The 21,839-nt window shown below is 38.7% G+C and overlaps 1 protein-coding gene across 1 annotated transcript in view; it reads left to right on the top strand.

The window, feature by feature from the left end:
* The window catches only part of LOC141213014 (uncharacterized), a 903,379-nt gene that overhangs the window by 571,342 nt on the left and 310,198 nt on the right, over positions 1 to 21,839 (top strand). The window contains 7 exon segments of the mRNA XM_073665145.1: positions 1,644 to 1,736; positions 2,786 to 2,971; positions 3,658 to 3,817; positions 10,767 to 10,915; positions 17,687 to 17,904; positions 18,559 to 18,699; positions 18,974 to 19,180. Coding sequence (XP_073521246.1) covers positions 1,644 to 1,736; positions 2,786 to 2,971; positions 3,658 to 3,817; positions 10,767 to 10,915; positions 17,687 to 17,904; positions 18,559 to 18,699; positions 18,974 to 19,180 — 1,154 coding nt within the window.

The following is a 21,839-nucleotide window of genomic DNA, read 5'->3' as shown; positions in this document are numbered from 1 at the left end:
CACTAAAATATATGTTGTAAGGTAGAATAAAACCTGAAAGCCACAGTCTCTTTTTAAGCCTAATACATTGCTGAAAATGCATATATTGTAGAATAGTAATCATTTTTCTAATGTCTATAATTGTATTTTTTCATTATTCTTGTAGCTTTTACAACATTTGTACATTAGCAAATGTTTCTACACATTCTAAGACCTTTATTTCAGAAATACTAAATTATATAATATTCTTTGCTAAAGAGAGGAACATGTATTCTCAAAAAATATATAAAGCCTAACATATATAAAAAGATATATAAAAAGATATAAAGCCTTAAAATGATCGCCTATCAGTTTTATGTATCAAATGCCACCTATATTATTTATTGTGTGTCGTACTAGCCACCAGAGCTTTTATGTTTGTGGACTGATCCTGTTGGACATATGAAAATTAGTAATTGAGTATTCATTTATCATTATACCAGCCCAGTTCATGTTTTGTAAGGTGCCCATAGCTCCACGTCAGATTTAGTATTTCAAGTAAGTTCATTTTTTAGGTTTTATAAAAACAAAAAAAAAGGAATATGATTCTTGAGTGTCAATGCTTCTCTTATTAAGCCTTTTCTATCCAACCTATCACCGCATAAAAATTGTAGGGAATTACTACCAGCTAGGCCTCAGATTGCACCAGAAATGTAACTTTCTGTACTGCTTGGGGCTGCAATCAGAAAGTAATTACATCACAAATAACAGTGTATATTAAGGACAATCCTCTTTTCTAATCAAGCATTAGTCGAGCATTAGCTTGTGGACAATGGTTAATTTATTCTGATAATTTTAAAGGGACTCTATCAGCAGGCTTTTGCTACATAATGTGAGAGCAGCATAACATAGGGCCAGAAAGCCTGATTCCAGCAATGTATCACTTACTGGGCAGCTTGGTGAAATTTTGATAGAATCCCTGTTTTCTCTGCTGTAAAATGTAGCAGTGGTCAGTATGCTTAGCAGTGTGTAACCAGCACAAACCCCTGATTGGCAGCTTCCTGTGTACTCTGTACATTGTTATCAAGGTGTCAATCAGTGGTGGTGGTAGAGTTACACAGATTAGCTGGTCTGGCTTGCATGCAAAACCTAGTCCTGCAGTGACGATCTCCTGGGGATAAAACATTGATTGTATTGAAACTGCAGACCACAGCATAGTAAGTGACACATCAGAGTCATGCTTTCTATGTGCTGCTTTCAGATAACACAGCAATAACATGCTGACGGATTCCTTTTAAGCACATTAGAAACAAAAAGGACACAGTCAAGGTACAAAAAGATAAACATGTGCTCAGATTCTTCACATGACATGTTCTTCACAGTAACATGAATGTTCTTCTGGTAATGCCTGTGACCAGTCATGTCATCATCAATACGTATCTTCACATTGGTGAAGCTTTATAATTTGATTATCTTCATAAATATTATATGAAAACCTCTGCATATGAATCAGGCAAAAATGTATGACAGTGACCAGTCTACAGGGTCACGCATGATTCACCTGCAGCTAATTAACAACTTTACGGTATCACAGTTCATGGTACAATAAGCTATAGAACCAGGCATACCTCTGTTAAACCTTTTTCACATACCAGTCTTACAGGTTAGTTGTATTTTGCTTGTAGGCCGTGTAATTGAGTTCTCTGTCATATTTACATCTGATTCTTCAGTGGATAATCGAAAAAGCGGTCCTAGTGGTGAAGACCAAGAAAATGAAGGTACATTGTGCTTCATTATTGTTAGTGTAATCTCTAGAAATTAAAGCTAGTTGCACCTTTTGTTATGCTGTAAAGTTACATGCAGTTATATTGGTTGAAAAATGCCTCAGATCCATCAAGATCAACCTTTCTCCACCAGTTATAAATTCTCTATCGCTAGATTATTTATAACCCACAATGCCAGTTGTTGTGAGATAAATTCAATTATAAATGAAATAAATGTAGGTACAGTAATGGTTTTATTTGTTTTATAAGATGTAATTGGTTATGCCGTCACATAACCAATACTGCAGATGGGCCTGCAGCTCACTGATCTTGGCTTGTATACCTGATCTCGGGTGTAAAATGAGAGAACATAACCAAGGATCCAACATGTTATCTTGCGCATTTGTTCTACAATAATGCTTTTATTTTCAGATATGTCGACCTTTACCTTCCACGAATTTCCCATAATTCAAATTCATCCCAACATGCATGCAAAATACTGGATGGACTCAAAATCAGATCACAATACACAAAACATAAGCATCTCATGGCAGAGTTTCACAAAATCATTTTCCTTCTTAAAACCTGGTCATTTTGTAACCCTTATCTTATGATGTTTTGTTCCAAGATCAAAAGTAAAGAAGGTCACATCTGGAGTTTTCTATATATAAGATTTTTCCCTTTCAGTATATTGTTCATGTTACTGTAGAGATACCATCATTACTGGATACGTGCAGTGTTTTGCATATCACATAAAACATTAGGCCAGAATAACTGTAACATCCTTTATAGAGAGCCACATAGCTCACAGATCTGCAGTTACTTTCCGCAGTATTCGTGGTCTAAGTTCAGACCAGTGCCATACCACCACTACATACATTACATGACTGCTATGGGGCCCATAAGCTGGGACAAGCCCGGCGCCGAAAGTCTCCACCTCCTGCTTGGTGTCTGGTGTCTTCTCCTGATCTGATGCCTTAAGTGTAGGCTAAACGTATTATTTCTTTTACTTACTTTAGATATTTTTCGTCTAATGTCGAGAGTGATTTTTTGTTGTTGTACAGGAGAACATAATATCACTATGGAGAATGGTAACCAGCATCCATACCATTAAGAAATCTGTTTAGATGAATTGTCATTACGCAGGCAATGTTCACCCATCATTACAGATGAGCTTTATATGGACTTTATAAAAGCTCTTCTAATGAGAATTGTGCCAGGCGATAACATTCAAAAATGGTCAACAAAAGGTAAATCATCTAAGTAATGCCACTATCCATTGACTAGTGCACATACTACACCACAAACACTATTTCTTTATAAATGATAACTGTTTTATGTTTCTAAACCGAGTGGTATTAAATGATAACTCTACTGTTGTACATTCCTGACTTTTGTATAGATAGGGTCGCACAGTGTCCAAAATTTCTTTGAAAAGTTTTTGCTACAAGTGTTAGAATTACAGAAAATATTGCGAGCAAAGTATGTTGTACATAAAGACTTATTCTGAAATTGGTCTGAGGTCCCTGAGGACCATGAGGTCCGGTTCATATGACCACAATCAAAAACATGATTGAAGAAAACCAGCCCGGTAAAACAAGAATTGCATGAAGAATAATGGCTAGAGTTCCTATGAAATAAGAAATGATTTCACATGATTTGTTTTATTCATTTTTTGTGTTGTTTGTATAGTTGTTCTTTTTTGTAATTGTATTGTTATCTCAATAAATTTTAATGTTTTTTGCTTTTTTATTATTTTTCAGTTTTTGTTAGTGCTTTGTGGTGTTAATTTAATTCAATTAGACGTCTGCATATCATTATTGTGCTTGGCTCACCTTGTCATTAGGCAGGTGGTGACCTTGCGATTGAGCCAGAATATGGGCAGAAAACCTGTTATTGGACATCAGCTCAATACAAATTTGTTTTTCTCCTGCAGACTGGACTCCTCAGCAGATGGAGAATGCGGCTATACTTTATTTTTCTTGGCAGCGCCCGGTTATATTGATGGATCCATGTTTCAGTGGAGAAATGTGGGTTCAGGAAATCCTTGGGACATCCCCAGGAAAGTCATTTTCGTCTATAAGTCTCCTAGCACGGTAAGATGAAGTTATTCAAGTAGAGAAAAATAAAAAATAGCAATGCATGCAATTGTTTTCAGTTTCATTATTACAGTAAAGTCCTCTAGGGAAAGGATTTCTTATTACAAAGCAGTAATGGAAAAACACTTGCTCCATTGAAGTTTCACTTTTTAGCTGAAGATATTATTAAAGTTGTGTGATGTTAACACTAAAAGGATTTTCAGACTAATTACTTTTAAGCTTATCAACTGAATGAGCAACCAAAGTAAAATTGGTAGTATTGTTGGGGTCCGCGAAACCAGAAAAGAAAGCTGGGGGTGGGCTGAAGCGGCCTCCATGCACTGTTTCTTATTAAATTGGTTGTCCACTTCTTTAAAGCAACACTCTAGCGTTTTTTTTTTTAATTTCAGATTGCAGGGTAGATCAGGGAGAACTAGATAATCTCTTTTATCAAGCTTGGTACACAACCCACTGCCAACGGAAGGCCTCTAGTTTTGTCTGACCTCTGACAAGTAATCACCAAAAAATAAATATTTTGAGTGCTCTGATTTTAAGAGATGTATATGAGCTCTATATTCACATAGTATGTCCTTCTTATCTATGAAGTTTAAATACTTTGTTCAGTATAATGAATGGGTCTGTACCTTAGCAGGAACATCTCTCTGTGGTCCCACAAGTTGGAATGCTTAAAGGTATATGCACACGTTAAATATTTACAGCAGACATTTCCAAAAATGTGTTTCTTGGCTGGAAAAACAGTGTAAATTATGCAATTTTTTGCCTATTTTTCCCTATATATTTGAACTGGTGAAAAACGGTGCAAAAACACTGAAAGAATTGACATTCTGCAGATTTGAAACTGCAGGGAAAAAAGGCTGCACGTACATGAGATTTTAGAAATCTCATTCACTTTGCTGGCACACTAAAATGTTAAATTTTTTTGCAAAAACAGGCTGACAAAACACGACAAAAATGCTTTGTATGAACAAGCTTCCTAATTGTGACTGTCCATACCTTCCATTCCATTTATGCAAAGAAAATGTATGTTTGTCCTATTTTCTAGGTCATTTGTATACAATCATGCAGAGTTGCTGTGGCTTTCAGAATCTTCTGCTTTGTGATTGTGTCCTCAGCTGCCTGTTCCTCTGCTATGTGCTCTTCAGCTTCAGTCACCATGGAGGCATTTCTGTTTCAATTGTTCCTGTAAATTTGTCAGGTAGTAAGCCACACTGAACATGGTGGCAATGAAAGTCGGTTTACTATCTGGGCCAAACTTTGCAGCAACTTCTATGGCCAGTAGTTTAAAGGGAATCTGTCAGTAGGATCAACCCTCATAAGCCATCTATATGGGCATGCAAGTCATAGAAAGTTGCATAAAATGATACCTTGATATATGCAATCCTTTCTCTTATTCCCTAGAAATCTACATTTTTCTTAATATGTAAGTGAGCTGTTAAGATCTATGGCCCAGACATAGATCTCCTGGAGAATCTGCCTTCAGAGCTTATTTTAAATGAAAGGGATGTTACCATTGTGAGACATGTAGATCAGGAGAGAGCAGACTGTCATTCATTACATATCACATTGATAATGCCCCCTTTTCATGTTAAATTAAGATCTGGATGTAAATTTTTAGGGAGATCTACGGTACAGACCAAAAGTTTGGACACACCTTCTCATTTAAAGATTTTTCTGTATTTTCATGACTATGAAAATTGTACATTAACACTGAAGGCATCAAAACTATGAATTAACACATATGGAATTATATACTTAACAAAAAAGTTTGAAACAACTGAAAATATCTCTTATATTCTAGGTTCTTCAAAGTAGCCACCTTTTGCTTTGATGACTGCTTTGCACACTCTTGGCATTCTCTTGATGAGCTTCAAGAGGTAGTCACCGGAAATGGTTTTCACTTCACAGGTGTGCCCTTCTCAGGTTTAATAAGTGGGATTTCTTGCCTTATAAATGGGGTTGGGACCATCATTTGTGTTGTGCAGAAGTCTGGTGGATACACAGCTGATAGTCCTACTGAATAGACTGTTAGAATTTGTATTATGGCAAGAAAAAAGCAGCTAAGTAAAGAAAAACGAGTGGCCATCATTACTTTAAGAAATGAAGGTCAGTCAGTCCGAAAAATTGGGAAAACTTTGAAAGTTTCCCCAAGTGCAGTTGCAAAAACCATCAAGCGCTACAAAGAAACTGGCTCACATGAAAGGAAGGAAAGGAAGACCTCTGAGGCTTCTGAGGATAAGTTTATCCGAGTCACCAGCCTCAAAAATCACAGGTTAACAGCAGCTCAGATTAGAGACCAGGTCAATGCCACACAGAGTTCTAGCAGCAGACACATCTCTTCAACAACTGTTAAGAGGAGACTTTGTGCAGCAGGCCTTCATGGTAAAATAGCTGCTAGGAAACCACTGCTAAGGACAGGCAACAAGCAGAAGGGACTTGTTTGGGCTAAAGAACACAAGGAATGGACATTAGACCAGTGGAAATCTGTGCTTTGGTCTGATGAGTCCAAATTTGAGATCTTTGGTTTCAACCACCGTGTCTTTGTGCGACGCAGAAAAGGTGAACGGATTGACTCTACATGCCTGGTTCACACCGTGAAGCATGGAGGAGGATATGTGATGGTGTGGGGGTGCTTTGCTGGTGACACTGTTGGGGTTTTATTCAAAATGGAAGGCATACAGAACCAGCATGGCTACCACAGCATCTTGCAGCGGCATGCTATTCCATCCGGTTTGCGTTTAGTTGGACCATCATTTATTTTTCAACAGGACAATGACCCCAAACACACCTCCAGTGATGGGGTGCTATGCCAGATGACCTGGCCTCCACAGTCACCAGACCTGAACCCAATCGAGATGGTTTGGGATGAGCTGGACCGCAGAGTGAAGGCAAAAGGGTCAACAAGTGCTAAGCATCTGTGGGAACTCCTTCAAGATTGTTGGAAGACCATTTCCGGTGACTACCTCTTGAAGCTCATCAAGAGAATGCCAAGAGTGTGCAAAGCAGTCATCAAAGCAAAAGGTGGCTACTTTGAAGAACCTAGAATATAAGAGATATTTTCAGTTGTTTCACACTTTTTTGTTAAGTATATAATTCCACATGTGTTAATTCATAGTTTTGTTGCCTTCAGTGTGAATGTACAATTTTCATAGTCATGAAAATACAGAAAAATCTTTAAATGAGAAGGTGTGTCCAAACTTTTGGTCTGTACTGTATGTCCGGTCTATCTTAAAAGCTCATTAATATATTGAGAAAAATGTGAATTTCTCTGGAATAAGAAATTGGATTGCAAATATTAAGATATCATTTTATTCAACTTTCTATGACCTACATGTTCATAGATGGCTTAGGAGAGTTGATAATATTTATTTTTAAGTTTTAAAATGCTGTTTGGTCAATTGTTTTTTTAATCTTTGGGCTGAGACATATACAGTGACAAGCAAAAGTATAACAATGTTTTGAAGTTTTGACTTTCAGGCTCCATATCTCACCATCCACTATTGCTTCGAACATTAGACTACCATCATTTTATAGACAGTCATCTTGGCTACCTCATACATAAATTTGACTTGCAACTATTTAGCATATTATCAGTTATGCAGATGCTTGTCATGTCACTGCATTGTTTCTGTTTTGCTCCTGGTGGTGAAATTTTTTTTTTCTTTCTGTATACTACAAAATACAACCTGTTCTCACATTCCCTAATAGCTCAGTGTGTTATTAAGTTGATTCCCAAGCGAAAGGTCACTGGTTCTAATCGAGGAGAAGCCATGAAGAAGATTCCCCAAGAAAAGAGAAGCCGCATCATCCGGCTCATCGATAGCGGTCTCTCGGCCAAGAAAATTGCCAAACTGCATGTGCGTGCCATGACAGTTAAAACAATATGAAATTGAGTCCTTTCATCCATTCAAATACCAAGAAGTGGACATCCAGGCAAAATATCGGATTCAACAAGTCGGCTTATCACAAGGTCTATCAGTTCTGGTACGACAAACACGACAGTGGAGGTGGATTTAATGCTTTGTAATAGTGAGATCACAGATGTCCATGCAAGCACAGTGCAACGTACATTACACAAATCTGAAATGGTGGCTCGAAAAAAGGTGAAGAAGCCTCAACTTCAATATTGTCATAAGAAGCGTCGGCTTGAGTTTGCAAAAAAGTATGAAAAGTGGACAGTAGAAGATTGGAAATGGGTGATTTGGAACGATATGATGAAAGTCAATAGATGAGGCTCTGATGAGTGCCAATGGGTCTGGAAGAAAAAAAGAAAAAAGAGGCTAATGGATGGAGAAATTGAAGGAACTGTCAAGTTTGTTGGATGAAGCCTGATGATATGGGGTTGTTTCATAGCCAAAGGTGTTGGATACTTGACCAGGATCAATGATCTCACCAGGATGGTGGTCTCAGTGCTGAGCTATATGTTAGTATCCTACAAGATGAGTTACTTCACACAGTCGAGTACTATGTATATGAAAAGGACAACATAGTGTTCCATCAGGACAACAATCCGAAGCATACGTCGAAATTGGTTCAATAACAATGACGTAGAGGTGATGGATTGACCCCCACATTCCCAAGACCTCAACCTAATCGAACACTTGTGGGTAGAGTTGAAGAAAAAACTGCATACGTACAGTAAAATAGAAAATGATTGGCATTTGCCAGTCATGTAAATCTTCTATATTCTATATCAAATACAAGGTATTATATTGGGGAGAGAGCAAGTTGCAGAAAAAATGACCATTTTATATATGCTTGTGCCTCATCAGGATTAGGTACAGTGGTGGGCAAAAGTATTGGCACCCCTTCAATTCTGTCAGATAATACTCAGTTTCTTCCTGAAAATGATTGCAATCACAAATTCTTTGGTATTATTATGTTCATTTAATTTGTCTTCAATGAAAAAACACAAAAAGAATTGTTCTAAAGCGAAATTGGATACAATTCCACAACAAACCTAAAAAAGGGGGTGGACAAAAGTATTGGCACTGTTTGAAAAATCATGTGATGCTTCTCTAATTCGTGTAATTAACAGCACCTGTAACTTACCTGTGGCACCTAACAGGTGTTGGCAATAACTAAATCACACTTGCAGTCAGTTAACATGGATTAAAGTTGACTCAACCTCTGTCCTGTGTCCTTGTGTGTACCACATTGAGCATGGAGAAAAGAAAGAAGACCAAAGAACTGTCTGAGGACTTGAGAAACCAAATTGTGAGGAAGCATGAGCAATCTCAAGGCTACAAGTCCATCTCCAAAGACCTGAATGTTCCTGTGTCTTCCGTGCGCAGTGTCATCAAGAAGTATAAAGCCCATGGCACTGCGGCTAACCTCCCTAGATGTGGACGGAAAAGAAAAATTGACGAGAGATTTCGACGCAAGATTGTGCGGATGGTGGATAAAGAACCTCGACTAACATCCAAACAAGTTCAAGCTGCCCTGCAGTCCGAGGGTACAACAGTGTCAACCCGTACTATCTGTCGGCGTCTAAATGAAAAGGGACTGAATGGTAGGATACCCAGGAAGACCCCACTTCTTACCCCGAGACATAAAAAAGCCAGGCTGGAGTTTGCCAAAACTTACCTGAGAAAGCATAGAACGCTTTGGAAGAATGTTCTCTGGTCAGATGAGACAAAAGTAGAGCTTTTTGGGAAAAAGCATCAACATAGAGTGTACAGGAAAAAAAAGAGGCATTCAAAGAAAAGAACACGGTCCCTACAGTCAAAAATGGCGGAGGTTCCCTGATGTTTTGGGGTTGCTTTGCTGACTCTGGCACTGGACTGCTTGACCGTGTGCATGGCATTATGAAGTCTGAAGACTACCAACAAGTTTTGCAGCATAGTGTAGGGCCCAGTGTGAGAAAGCTGGGTCTCCCTCAGAGGTCATGGGTCTTCCAGCAGGACAATGACCCAAAACACACTTCCAAAAGTACTATAAAATGGTTTGAGAGAAAGCACTGGAGACTTCTAAGGTGGCCAGCAATGAGTCCAGACCTGAATCCCATAAAACACCTGTGGAGAGATCTCAAAATGACAGTTTGGAGAAGGCACCCTTCAAATATCAGGGACCTGGAGCAGTTTGCCAAAGAAGAATGGTCTACAATTCCAGCACAGCATTGTAAGAAACTCATTGATGGTTACTGGAAGCAGTTGTTCGCAGTTATTTTGGCTAAAGGTTGTGCAACCAAGTATTAGGCTGAGGGTGCCAATACTTTTGTCTGGCCCATTTTTGGAGTTTTGTGTGAAATGATCAATGATTTGATTTTTGCTTCATTCTCTTTTGTGTTTTTTCCTTGCAAGCAAATTAAATGAAGATAATAATACCAAAGAATTTGTGATTGCAATCATTTTCAGGAAGAAACTGAGTATTATCTGACAGAATTGCAGGGGTGCCAATACTTTTGGCCACCACTGTAGGTACACGCAAAGCTGCTGTTGCCTGTGTGCAAGACGCGCTTCTCCCCGATATAAACACATTGTATTTGATAAAGAATAAATAAGATTTGCACTATTTTTTATTCTACGCTACTTTTCTCTATTACTGCTATGGATTATAATTATTATATTGCCAGGCTGGCACCACCTATGCCTATGTCATGAGCTGTTTGGCTTTAGTACCAACCTTTTACACTCTCTACTTTTGGTTAACCTTTTTTATATATTTCCCTCATGTTTTAGACTACAGTTTTGTTGTTTGACACGCAGCCTTAAACTTTGTAATATATATAATACTTAAGCAATGTGTACTGATTCATTTATATTATACATTGCCTTCATGTTTTAGGCATTTTTTGAAAAGCTAGACATTATATACAGTGCCTTTGTTTCGCACAATACTTGCAACATATACAAATACATGGTCATGAAATAATTAATTAGATTCTAAGAATTTCTAAAGAATTGTAGTTTATTTTAATTTTCCATGTTACATTTTTATTTGTGATTAGGCAAGGAAGCAATGTCTTGACACCAATTGAGAAGACGATTTCATCTGGTGGTCCACTGATTTTAAGCAACTACTGCAGCAAATGGGATTACTTAATAATGCCTCTCATTGATCACTGTTATGCAGCTAATGACAAAAGCAGTCCACAAGGTAAGAAATAGACTAGAGCTACACGATGACTTTGGCCGCAACACCTGTCGTGCGTCCCAAGTTTTGCTAGGTGATGCTGCTACATCGCAGCCAGCTCGATATAAGTGAATGGGCTTACATTGCAATCGAGAGAGTACTTCGACTATGACAGCCAAGCTGAAAAAAGTCCAATCACTTCATCTTTTTTGCGATTTGCTCGTCTCAGTTCCTTTAGCAACCCCATTCACTTGTACAACGCTGCGCTGCAGCAGCGGCACATAGTGAAATTTGGCCACGTGAAGATGTCACAGTTAAAGTCGCTGTGAATCTCCACCCTTAATATTGAACGTTAGAAACAATATTATTGGATCCTTGAAATAAATATAGGAAAATGAAGAGTGCACTAGGCCAAAAATTGGGCAGACAACTAGCTTCATTTGACAGAAGCCATTGAAGAGAGAGATACCGTACACAGATGAGATCATACACATACTGTATGTCAAATTAAATTGTCTAGAAGAGTTTTGTAGATTACAACAACATTTTTTACTTTCACGGCTTAAGAAAATTGTGAAATGAATGGTTGTGTCCAAGATGTTTGCCAAACAACGAACACTTTAGTGTAAAATATGTGTTTATATGTGCCAACCATTGGGAATGAAGTTGCCCACAAATTACCTTTGGGCTCAGATTCTGCAGAAATAATAGGTGCCAAACATTTAGCAACGACATTTAAAGTGCAAATTTAAAAATGCTCATAATGATGGCAGCACAATTTAATATGCAATTAATAGTTGCTAAGCATATGTTCTATATAGAATGATGCTAAGTCACTATAACCATTTCTTATGGAAGGCAATCAATAACTGTGTAAGGAAAAACGTTCCAAATGTTATTATTTATTATTAATTCAAATCAGTTCAGTTACTCCAAATTTAACACGACGTGTATGCCGCAATATGATGATATTATATGATGATTAATTTGACACAAATTGCATTTTGCATGTGAGACATCCCATTAATGGCTTATCTCCCACTAACTTTTTTATACATAAAATGTGTGTGTGTACATGCATGTAATGTAGTGTGAGTGTATTAATATACTCACCTACCAATGCTTTCTGCAGTGTCCAGCGCCGTTCTCTGCTTGTCAATGACACTGTGCTCTGCATGACCTGCAAGCCTATGGAGCGACAGAACGAGGCTCCATAGGCTTTCAATGTAAAATAGACTTCCAGCTCATGCATAGCGCATAGGACGAGTCAGCCAGTCAGAATTGCCGTGACATCAGTGAGCAACTGAGAAGATCAGCGCTGGACACTGGAGAGAGCGTCGATAGGCGAGTATATTAATACACTCACACTACATAACATGCAGCTCACTGTCAGCTTCTTCTGTCAGCTCACTCAAAATTACATTTCAATAACTTTCCAAGGCTGGTGTCCACATTTCGGGACCCGGTCCATTGTCTGCTCTAATTCACACACTGAGGTCAACTTTGACACATGGCAAGCTTTTAATATTAGACAGAGTAGGACCATACCCAATGGGGTCACCCTGCCATGGTGGGATGACTTTTTTGCTATTTTTGATCAAAAACAGTGTTACTAAGAACCCCTTGTTATTTAGATGCACTTTTGCTTTTTTATTAATTTGCAGCAAGGTTTATATTAATTTTGCTTCTTGTAGGTTTTTCCTGATTTATGGCCATTGTGTCACATGCGTTTATGTGCTGCATGTATACCAACTTAAACCAAGCTCCATTTTTGTGTTTTTTTCTATATATATATATGTATATACACATACAATACATATATTGCATTCTGGCAGTTTGTTAAACCATACTGGATTTGGACTGAATAGTGATTCCCCATATTTTCTATTTCTGGAAATTGTTGGCAATGTTGTGTAAATGACATAAAAAGAGACACGTAGGAAATAAAATACTGGTAGGGCTATATTATCTTTATTGAGAAGATTAGATTTTGATGGCTTAATATGCTTTACAACGTTTCAGACATGCTTCTTTAACATGCAAAAACAGCATAAATTGAAATAGTGTTTTGCTGCAGTTTGTGATGTGCTAGATGCTGCAGGTTCTTAAAGCATAATGGGCATAAACGATATATTCATTCTTCATTTACACCAACGATAGCAATCGTCATCAGCAGCCCTGCAAATGTAGAATATATTTCCCCTGTACAATTCTGCACCATCTCCCTTGATAATAAGAATTGTTGCTAGAAATAAGGAATAAACCATTTTATTGTAAACAATTAAGTGGATTTGAAAAACCTAGAGGAAATTTAAGGTGATACAGTTTGCACAAAATGAGTACAGTTATCACACGTGACAAAATGACCTGAATGGACAATACTTTCGAAGAACAATGGTTTTACCCAAGTTATTGAAATCCTATCTTTAATCTGTTAATGAATCTGTTGATCGGTTCCCTTTTAAAGGGGTTGTCAGGTCTAGAATGAAAAGTCTGCAGTCACTTTGTGTGACTGGTGGGTGAGGCCTCTCTCAATACAAGGGTCCAGGGTATATTGAGAGAGGCCGTGCCCACTCGTCAGGTTTTGGCTGGGAGTATGCATATCGTATACTTCCTTACACAGACACCGGCGAATGTTCTCAGCGCACAGTGCCAGCACTGGGAGGATTCACAAGTCTGCAGTCACACAGAGCGACTGCAGACTTGTCATTCTAGACGAGACAACCCCTCTAAGGGAAACTATCAACATATTCATGCTGTCTGAACAATGTCCAGCATGAATCTGACACAGCGGCATGATTGTAGCCAGGTATGTTTTACTTTGAAACACTGTGGAATTCCAAAGTAGACATATTTTGACCAGCTGAATGTACACTATGCGTCTTGATTGACAAGTTTGAGGCAGGTCTTCGATGGCTACTCACCATCCTGATTTCTTTGACTGACAGGTCTCTCCCAATGTACGCACATACAGAGGGAGAGATCTGTCAGTGCACTGGAGCAAAGTGGGATGAAGCCAGCCATTGACTGGCCTCGGATTAGATAGTCAAGACACATAGTCTCTGGCCAGATTTTCAAAGTATGTTTACTCTGCAATGCAGTAATGTTTTAGAGTAAGACATACACTGCTGCACTTGCACAGCCTGTGATTGTAGTCAGCATGAATCGGTTCATAAGTCCCCTTTAAAATTGCAATTGCAATACAAAAGTGATGATCTGCAGTTAGAGATCATTGAACCTTTTGAAATTCAGGGAATTTTCCCCAAATATTCAATTGCGGTGAATAAATTTGCCATGAATAACAGGTACTCTAATTGCCCTGAGTATATCTGGATAACCCTCTGAAAGGGGTTGGATACAGTTCCAGGAGACCACAATCTCTTTGATGCAAACACAGCCTTTCTAATGTCAGAGTTAAGTCCATATAAGAAAAAATAGAGAGCACTCACTGGTCCTAAAACATAAGCTTTATTCCATCATAGTTAAAAACTGGAAACAGGGGAGTATGTGGAGCACATGTCAGGACGACGGCTGTTTCGTGCAAAATGTGCTTCTACAGGTTCTTGATCTCTGGACCCGTAGAAGCGCATTTTGCCCAAAACCGCCGTCGTCCTGACATGTGCTCCACATACTCCCCTGTTTCCAGTTTTTAAAGGGAATCTGGCACCCCCTGGGACCTATCAGACCTCTAATATGGGCATACAGGTGATAGAAATGTGAATCTAAACTTACCTGTATGGCCCATAGCAGAGGTCTACTTGCTTTGTAATAGCTTTTTAATAAATTAGTATTGGCAAGCTTCGTGTCTGGGGGAGGCGAAGAAATCGCCGCCTATTAGCTTCATTTCCATATTCACACCCTCCCCTGCACGTCACATGGCCCTGTGACGTGCAGTTCCCGGACGGATCCCGCGCCTGCGCAGTTTACCCTGTACGGAGGGCACTCTTCTTCCTGCTGTCTGTGTAGCCTCGTGGAGCAGGAAACCTGTGCGCAGGCGCCGGTGAGTCACTCTGCCTTCCCGGCAGAGGATCTATGGGGTATTGTCATGAGGAAGATCAGAGACACAAGACCCAACAATGCAGACGAGCTGAAGGCTGCTATCCAAGCAACCTGGGCTTCCATAACACCTCAGCAGTGCCACAGGCTGATCGCCCCCATGCCACGCCGCATTGATGCAGTAATTGATGCAAAAGGAGCCCTGACCAAGTATTGAGTGCATTTACTGAACATACATTTCAGTAGGCCAACATTTCAAGTTTTAAAATCATTTTTCAAGCTGTTGTTATAAAGTATTCTAATTTACTGAGATAATGACTTGTGTTTTCATTTACTGTAAGTAGGGTTGAGCGAGTATGTTCCGTCCGAGTATGCTCGGGCCGAGCTCCGAGTATTTATAGCTGCTCGGTGATAAGGTTAAATCGCTCTCGTGTGCATGATTTGCAACTGTTTGACAGCTTTATTACATGTGAGGAATGTGTAAGACGCACACGAGAGCGATTTAACCTTATCACCGAGCAGCTATAAATACTCGGAGCTCGGCCCGAGCATACTCGGCGAAAGGGTTAATAGAACATACTCGCTCAACACTAGCTGTAAGCCATAATCATCAACATTAACAGAAATGAACACTTGAAATAGATCACTCTGTTTGTAATCACTCTATATAATATATGAGTTTCACTTTTTGTATTGAAGAACTGAAATAAATTAACTTTTTGATGATTTGTAATTTAGTGAGATGCACCAGTATATGTAGTACAGACCAAAAGTTTGGACACACCTTCTCATTTAAATTTTTTTCTGTATTTTCATGACTATGAAAATTGTACATTCACACTGAAGGCATCAAAACTATGAATTAACACATGTGGAATTATATACTTAGCAAAAAGTGTGAAACAGCTGAAAATATGTCTTATATTCTAGGTTCTTCAAAGTAGCCACCTTTTGCTTATATGACTGCTTTGCACACTCTTGGCATTCTCTTGATGAGCTTCAAGAGGTAGTCACCGGAAATGGTTTTCACTTCACAGGTGTGCCCTGTCAGGTTTAATAAGTGGGATTTCTTGCCTTATAAATGCGGTTGGGGCCATCAGTTGTGTTGTGCAGAAGTCTGGTGGATACACAGCTGATAGTCTTACTGAATAGACTGTTAAAATTTGTATTATGGCAAGAAAAAAGCAGCTAAGTAAAGAAAAACGAGTGGCCATCATTACTTTAAGAAATGAAGGTCAGTCAATGCGAAAAATTGGGAAAACTTTGAAAGTGTCCCCACGTTCAGTTGCAAAAACCATCAAGCGCTACAAAGAAACTGGCTCACATGAGGACCGCCCCAGGAAAGGAAGACCAAGAGTCACCTCTGCTTCTGAGGATAAGTTTATCCGAGTCACCAGCCTCAGAAATCGCAGGTTAACAGCAGCTCAGATTAGAGACCAGGCCAATGCCACACAGAGTTCTAGCAGCAGACACATCTCTTCAACAACTGTTAAGAGGAGACTTTGTGCAGCTGGTCTTCATGGTAAAATAGCTGCTAGGAAACCACTGCTAAGGACAGGCAACAAGCAGAAGAGACTTGTTTTGGCTAAAGAACACAAGGAATGGACATTAGACCAGTGGAAATCTGTGCTTTGGTCTGATGAGTCCAAATTTGAGATCTTTGGTTCCAACCACCGTGTCTTTGTGCAACACAGAAAAGGTGAACGTATGGACTCTACATGCCTGGTTCCCACCGTGAAGCATGGAGGAGGAGGTGTGATGGTGTGGGGGTGCTTTACAGGTGACACTGTTGGGGATTTATTCAAAACTGAAGGCATACTGAACCAGCATGGCTACCACAGCATCTTACAGCTGCATGCTATTCCATCCGGTTTGCATTTAGTTGGACCATCATTTATTTTTCAACAGGACAATGACCCCAAACACACCTCCAGGCTGTGTAAGGGCTATTTGACCAAGCAGGAGAGTGATGGGGTGCTACTCCAGATGACCTGGCCTCCACAGTCACCAGACCTGAACCCAATGGAGATGGTTTGGGGTGAGCTGGACCGCAGAGTGAAGACAAAAGGGCCAACAAGTGCTAAGCATCTCTGGGAACTCCTTCAAGATTTTTGGAAGACCATTTCCGGTGACTACCTCTTCAAGCTCATTAAGAGAATGCCAAGAGTGTGCAAAGCAGTCATCAAAGCAAAAGGTGGCTACTTTGAAGAACCTAGAATATAAGACATATTTTCAGTTGTTTCACACTTTTTTGTTAAGTATATAATTCCACATGTGTTAATTCATAGTTTTGATGCCTTCAGTGTGAATGTACAATTTTCATAGTCATGAAAATACAGAAAAATCTGAGAAGGTGTGTCCAAACTTTTGGTCTGTACTATATATATATATATATATGGCACATAAGAAGAAGAGGCAACACTCCAGAAATTGTGAAAAGAGAGGACTTTATTAGTCCATCAGATGTGGCAATGTTTCGGCTGCGCACAGCCTTTTTCAAGCCTTGTGCTCAGCCGAGTCGTTGCCACATCTGATGGACTAATAAAGTCCTCTTTTCTCATAATTTTTGGAGTGCTGCCTCTTTTTCTTAAGTGCACTACTCACCTCCTGTTCCTGTGCTTTTGCATTAATAATTTTCTCCTGATGTACATTAGTAAGTTCAGTGTTATCTGTGAAACTTGATTGTGAACAATAGCTTTAAATGAAATACTTTGGTCATGTGTTTGTCAGGAGTTGTTGTTGTCTTTAGAGTTGTAGAAGAATTGTCATTATTTCACAATTTATGCCTCTTTTTTTTAGGGTCTTCCTCAATAATCGCATTTAATGGACATAGACTTCTCTGTGCTGATGACTTCAAACTCTACTTAGCTGCCTGTGAACTAGAGCCCCATCTCAACACTGACATCAATTCAGGGACAACCATTCTAAATTATAATTTCTCTAAAGGAAGCCTGCTTGAGTTATTGATCAGAAGGGCGTTTGTAAAGCTCCAGCCTCATCTGAGTAGCCAGCTTGATGTGAGTTGTCAGTCGCAATAGACATGTCTGCCTGGTTTTTAAAATGTTGAGTAATCGTTTCAGAGAAATAAATGAGAATTGGTTGTTTTGCTAAATAAAAATCCACTATGATACTACCATGCCCTTGAGGATGCATTCAGATGTCAGTTTTTCTTGTACGAGTGCTATCTGTGTTTTTCAACAGACCGTTCTCGTACCAATATTATTCAATGGGGCAGTGCCAATGAGAGATTTTTTTCAGTGGCCGAATCATCGTGTGAAAAATATCTCAGTCTGCTCTAGTTTCTTCTAGAAATTGGATGAAACTCACCCATTCAAGTCTGAGTGTGCAAACAAAACTGTATGTCTTATATATAGCGTCCATTTTTTACGGATACATTGCAATCCTATAACATAGGAAACTGTAGATGGTAATAGCTGCTGCTATATAAAAACAGATTGCATGCAGACTGCACATGGATGACAAGTGAGAAAAAAAATTGCCCTAGTTTTCTGGATGAAACTCTGACGATTTCTTATACGGTTATGTACTGTACGACTGGTCTAAGAGTGGTAGCCAGAAGTATGTAAAATCGTAAAGTCTAAAATAAAATTTCAACCCATTACCTCGTTTAGGTTCATTGTAAAGCTGTTGTCAATATGTCTATTTTTTAGAAAATGGGAAACATTATTCTGAAACACCAGCAAAGTTTAAAAGAACTTGAGGAGAAAACTAGAGAATGTTTACTTTCTTCAGAATTAAGCAGCGTGCATGCTGATGTCAATATCATTACACTTTTCGAGGAAAAGAAAAAAGTAAGCCAAATGCAGAAAGTTCAATACTTGTGCTCACATGCCATTTACTAAGCAAAATATTAAAATCAATAAGTCATAGACTGACCTATCATTATGTTTACTGATCATTTCGGAAACAGCACCACTCTTATCTATAGGCAGTGTTTGGCATTGCATTTCGGTCTACTTTTAGAGACTGAGGGTGACCCACACAAAACCCAAGAGTGGCGCTGCTTATGGAAATCAACTTTCACTCTTATCTCCTCACATTGACTACTTTTTTTTTATTTTAAAGATTTCAGAAGAGCTTGAAGGGGCTAAATCATGTCTGAATGACCTACTGCAAAGGAGAGATGAACTGTACCCCTTAGCACGGAGAGGAGCGCTGTTTTATTCCATATTGAAGGCTCTGCGATCACTTGCTAATGAATATTACTTTACATTAGATTTCTTCCTTAAACTCTTTGACTCAGCTATTGAAAGAAGCAAAGATTTTATACAGGTATGACTTATGTGTTTTACATCTGTGGGAGCTAAAGTGTAGGAGAAATGCAGTAAGACATAGATAAGGAAAGCCTTTGTAAATCTTCTATGGATCTAATGAATGGAATACCACAGTAGGTTTAAAGCAGATCTGTCAACAGGATTCACAATATAAAAAGTGTACCCTATAAAGTATGGTAAATATTTTAGGCCTAATGAGACTAGTGTACTTACCTTGACAATCCATGTCAGAATGGCTATATAATTCTCCTATTAATACAGGAATTCTATGAGTCAACCTATAGCATGTGAGAGCTCACGAGTCCCAGTGTATTCAGTCTCCTCCTACCCACACAGGTCTAAGAGATCTACTATGTAAATATGCATGGAAAAAAGGTGAACAATTGGAGTTTTTAGAGGTTAAAAGTATTATTCCTTTATTGATTCTACTTCCCCTTGATAAAGCCATGCATTAAACATAGCAAAACGCGCATCGGGGTCGCAGTTTACCTTCTGGGGGATGAGCCTGTATCATGGGTAAGATCTGATTGCCCTTTGTGGCAATTCTTTTGGAGGATTTTTACATTTGTTTAGGTGTGGGGGAATTAAATGGGTATTCCCATCTCCAAGATCCTATCCCAATATGTAGTAAGTGTAATTATAATAATAATAATAGCAAATACCTCCAATTAGAAATGTAGTATAGTTATTCTGATTCGCTATATCTCTTTCCTCATGTGCAGGCATTGCAGGACCTTAGGTATCCGTGGTTACGACCACTAGCATCTAGCTAACTGTCACTATATCAGTGGTTGTAACCATGGATACCTAAGGTCTTGTAATCCCCTGCACATCAAGAAAGAGACATAACGAATCAGAAAAACTATACTGCATTTCTAATTGGAGGTATTTGCTATTATTATTATTATTATTATTATTATTATTACACCTACTACATATTGGGATAGGATCTTGGAGATGGGAATACCCCTTTAAGCATAAGTCATATTGAGAGGTCTTGTTACCCACTAAAGAGAGGCTTTGTTTTCCACACATTAACCTCCTATATATGTGAAATTTATATATCTGCCCATTTTCCGGATTCCTCCCCTGGTCCTTGTTACTTTCTTTTTCTTTTCATTTTTTCTGTTTTTTGTATTGTCTCTTTTGGCCATTTTACGTCTATGTGACTGTTTTTAGTTTTATATTTTTATTTATAAAGGAATAATACTTTATTTTATTAACCTCTAAAAACTCCAATTGTTCACCTTTTTTCCATTTGATCTAGGAGAGATGTGTTGCACTAAGTTTATTTGGTCTTGGCCGTTATGGCTTGAGATAAAACATGGACCATAATGTGCCCGGTGCTTAAGTTTCTAATATAAATTTGCAGTTTATTTTTTTGCCACCTTATCTAAAGTAGCAGAATGTAAGGGCAGAGTCCCTGATTCCAACGATATGTCACTTAGTTGGCTGCTTGCTGTAGCTTTGAAAAATACACTGTTGTATCAACAGGAGATTATCACTAGAGGACTAGTATATTAATGAACTCTGTATAATCCCATGCCCACCACCACCGATTGACAGCTTTCTGTGTACACTGTATATGGTTAGAAAGCTGTCAATCAGTTGTCTGGGTGGGGTTATACAAAACTCAATATTCATAGATCTGCAGCAGATAAAACAGTGATTTTGTCAAAATTACAGCAAGCAACCCAGTAAGTGACACACCACTAGAATCAGAGTCTCTGCCCCTACATCATTCTGTACTCAGATGGGGTAGCAAAAACTTGGTGACAAATTCCCTTTAAGGCCTGGGATAACTAAAACACCCTGAACGTGGCTCCCCATTTGTTGGATAAGGCGGATAATATTAGACATCATAAACACTAGTTATATCATATAACATGTACAGAAATTCGATTAGTCCTTCTGGCAATAGGGATCACTTTGATCTCATTCAGTATGGCTTTATGAGATATTACTTTCTTATACAATTGATTAGCGCTAAAGTATAGGTCTTTTAGAGAAAGAAACCATATCTTGATCGATATACATGATCATTAACATGTGCTTATCTCCATTTCTTTTCTATGGAGAAACTATTCAATGCTCATTTGATATTCCATTTATATGAAATACTGAAACTCATTTTTCCCTAAGTGAAAAAAATAAACAAATAAATAAATATATAAATATATATACAGTACAGACCAAAAGTTTGGACACACCTTCTCATTTAAAGATTTTTCTGCATTTTCATGACTATGAAAATTGTTCATTCACACTGAAGGCATCAAAACTATGAATTAACACATGTGGAATTATATACTTAACAAAAAAGTGTGAAACAACTGAAAATATGTCTTATATTTTAGGTTCTTCAAAGTAGCCACCTTTTGCTTTGATGACTGCTTTGCACACTCTTGGCATTCTCTTGATGAGCTTCAAGAGGTAGTCACCAGAAATGGTCTTCCAACAATCTTAAAGGAGTTCCCAGAGATGCTTAGCACTTGTTGGCCCTTTTGCCTTCACTCTGCAGTCCAGCTCACCCCAAACCATCTCGATTGGGTTCAGGTCTGGTGACTGTGGAGGCCAGGTCATCTGGCGTAGCACCCCATCACTCTCCTTCTTGGTCAAATAGCCCTTACACAGGCTGGAGGTGTGTTTGGGGTCAT

Source organism: Phyllobates terribilis, unplaced genomic scaffold (genome assembly GCF_046119375.1).
Source record: "Phyllobates terribilis strain yellow unplaced genomic scaffold, ASM4611937v1 Scaffold_2__4_contigs__length_985480577, whole genome shotgun sequence".
Classification (NCBI taxonomy): domain Eukaryota; kingdom Metazoa; phylum Chordata; class Amphibia; order Anura; family Dendrobatidae; genus Phyllobates; species Phyllobates terribilis.
Note: the sequence above shows the minus strand (reverse complement) of the source record. Positions and strands in the feature narration are given on the sequence as shown.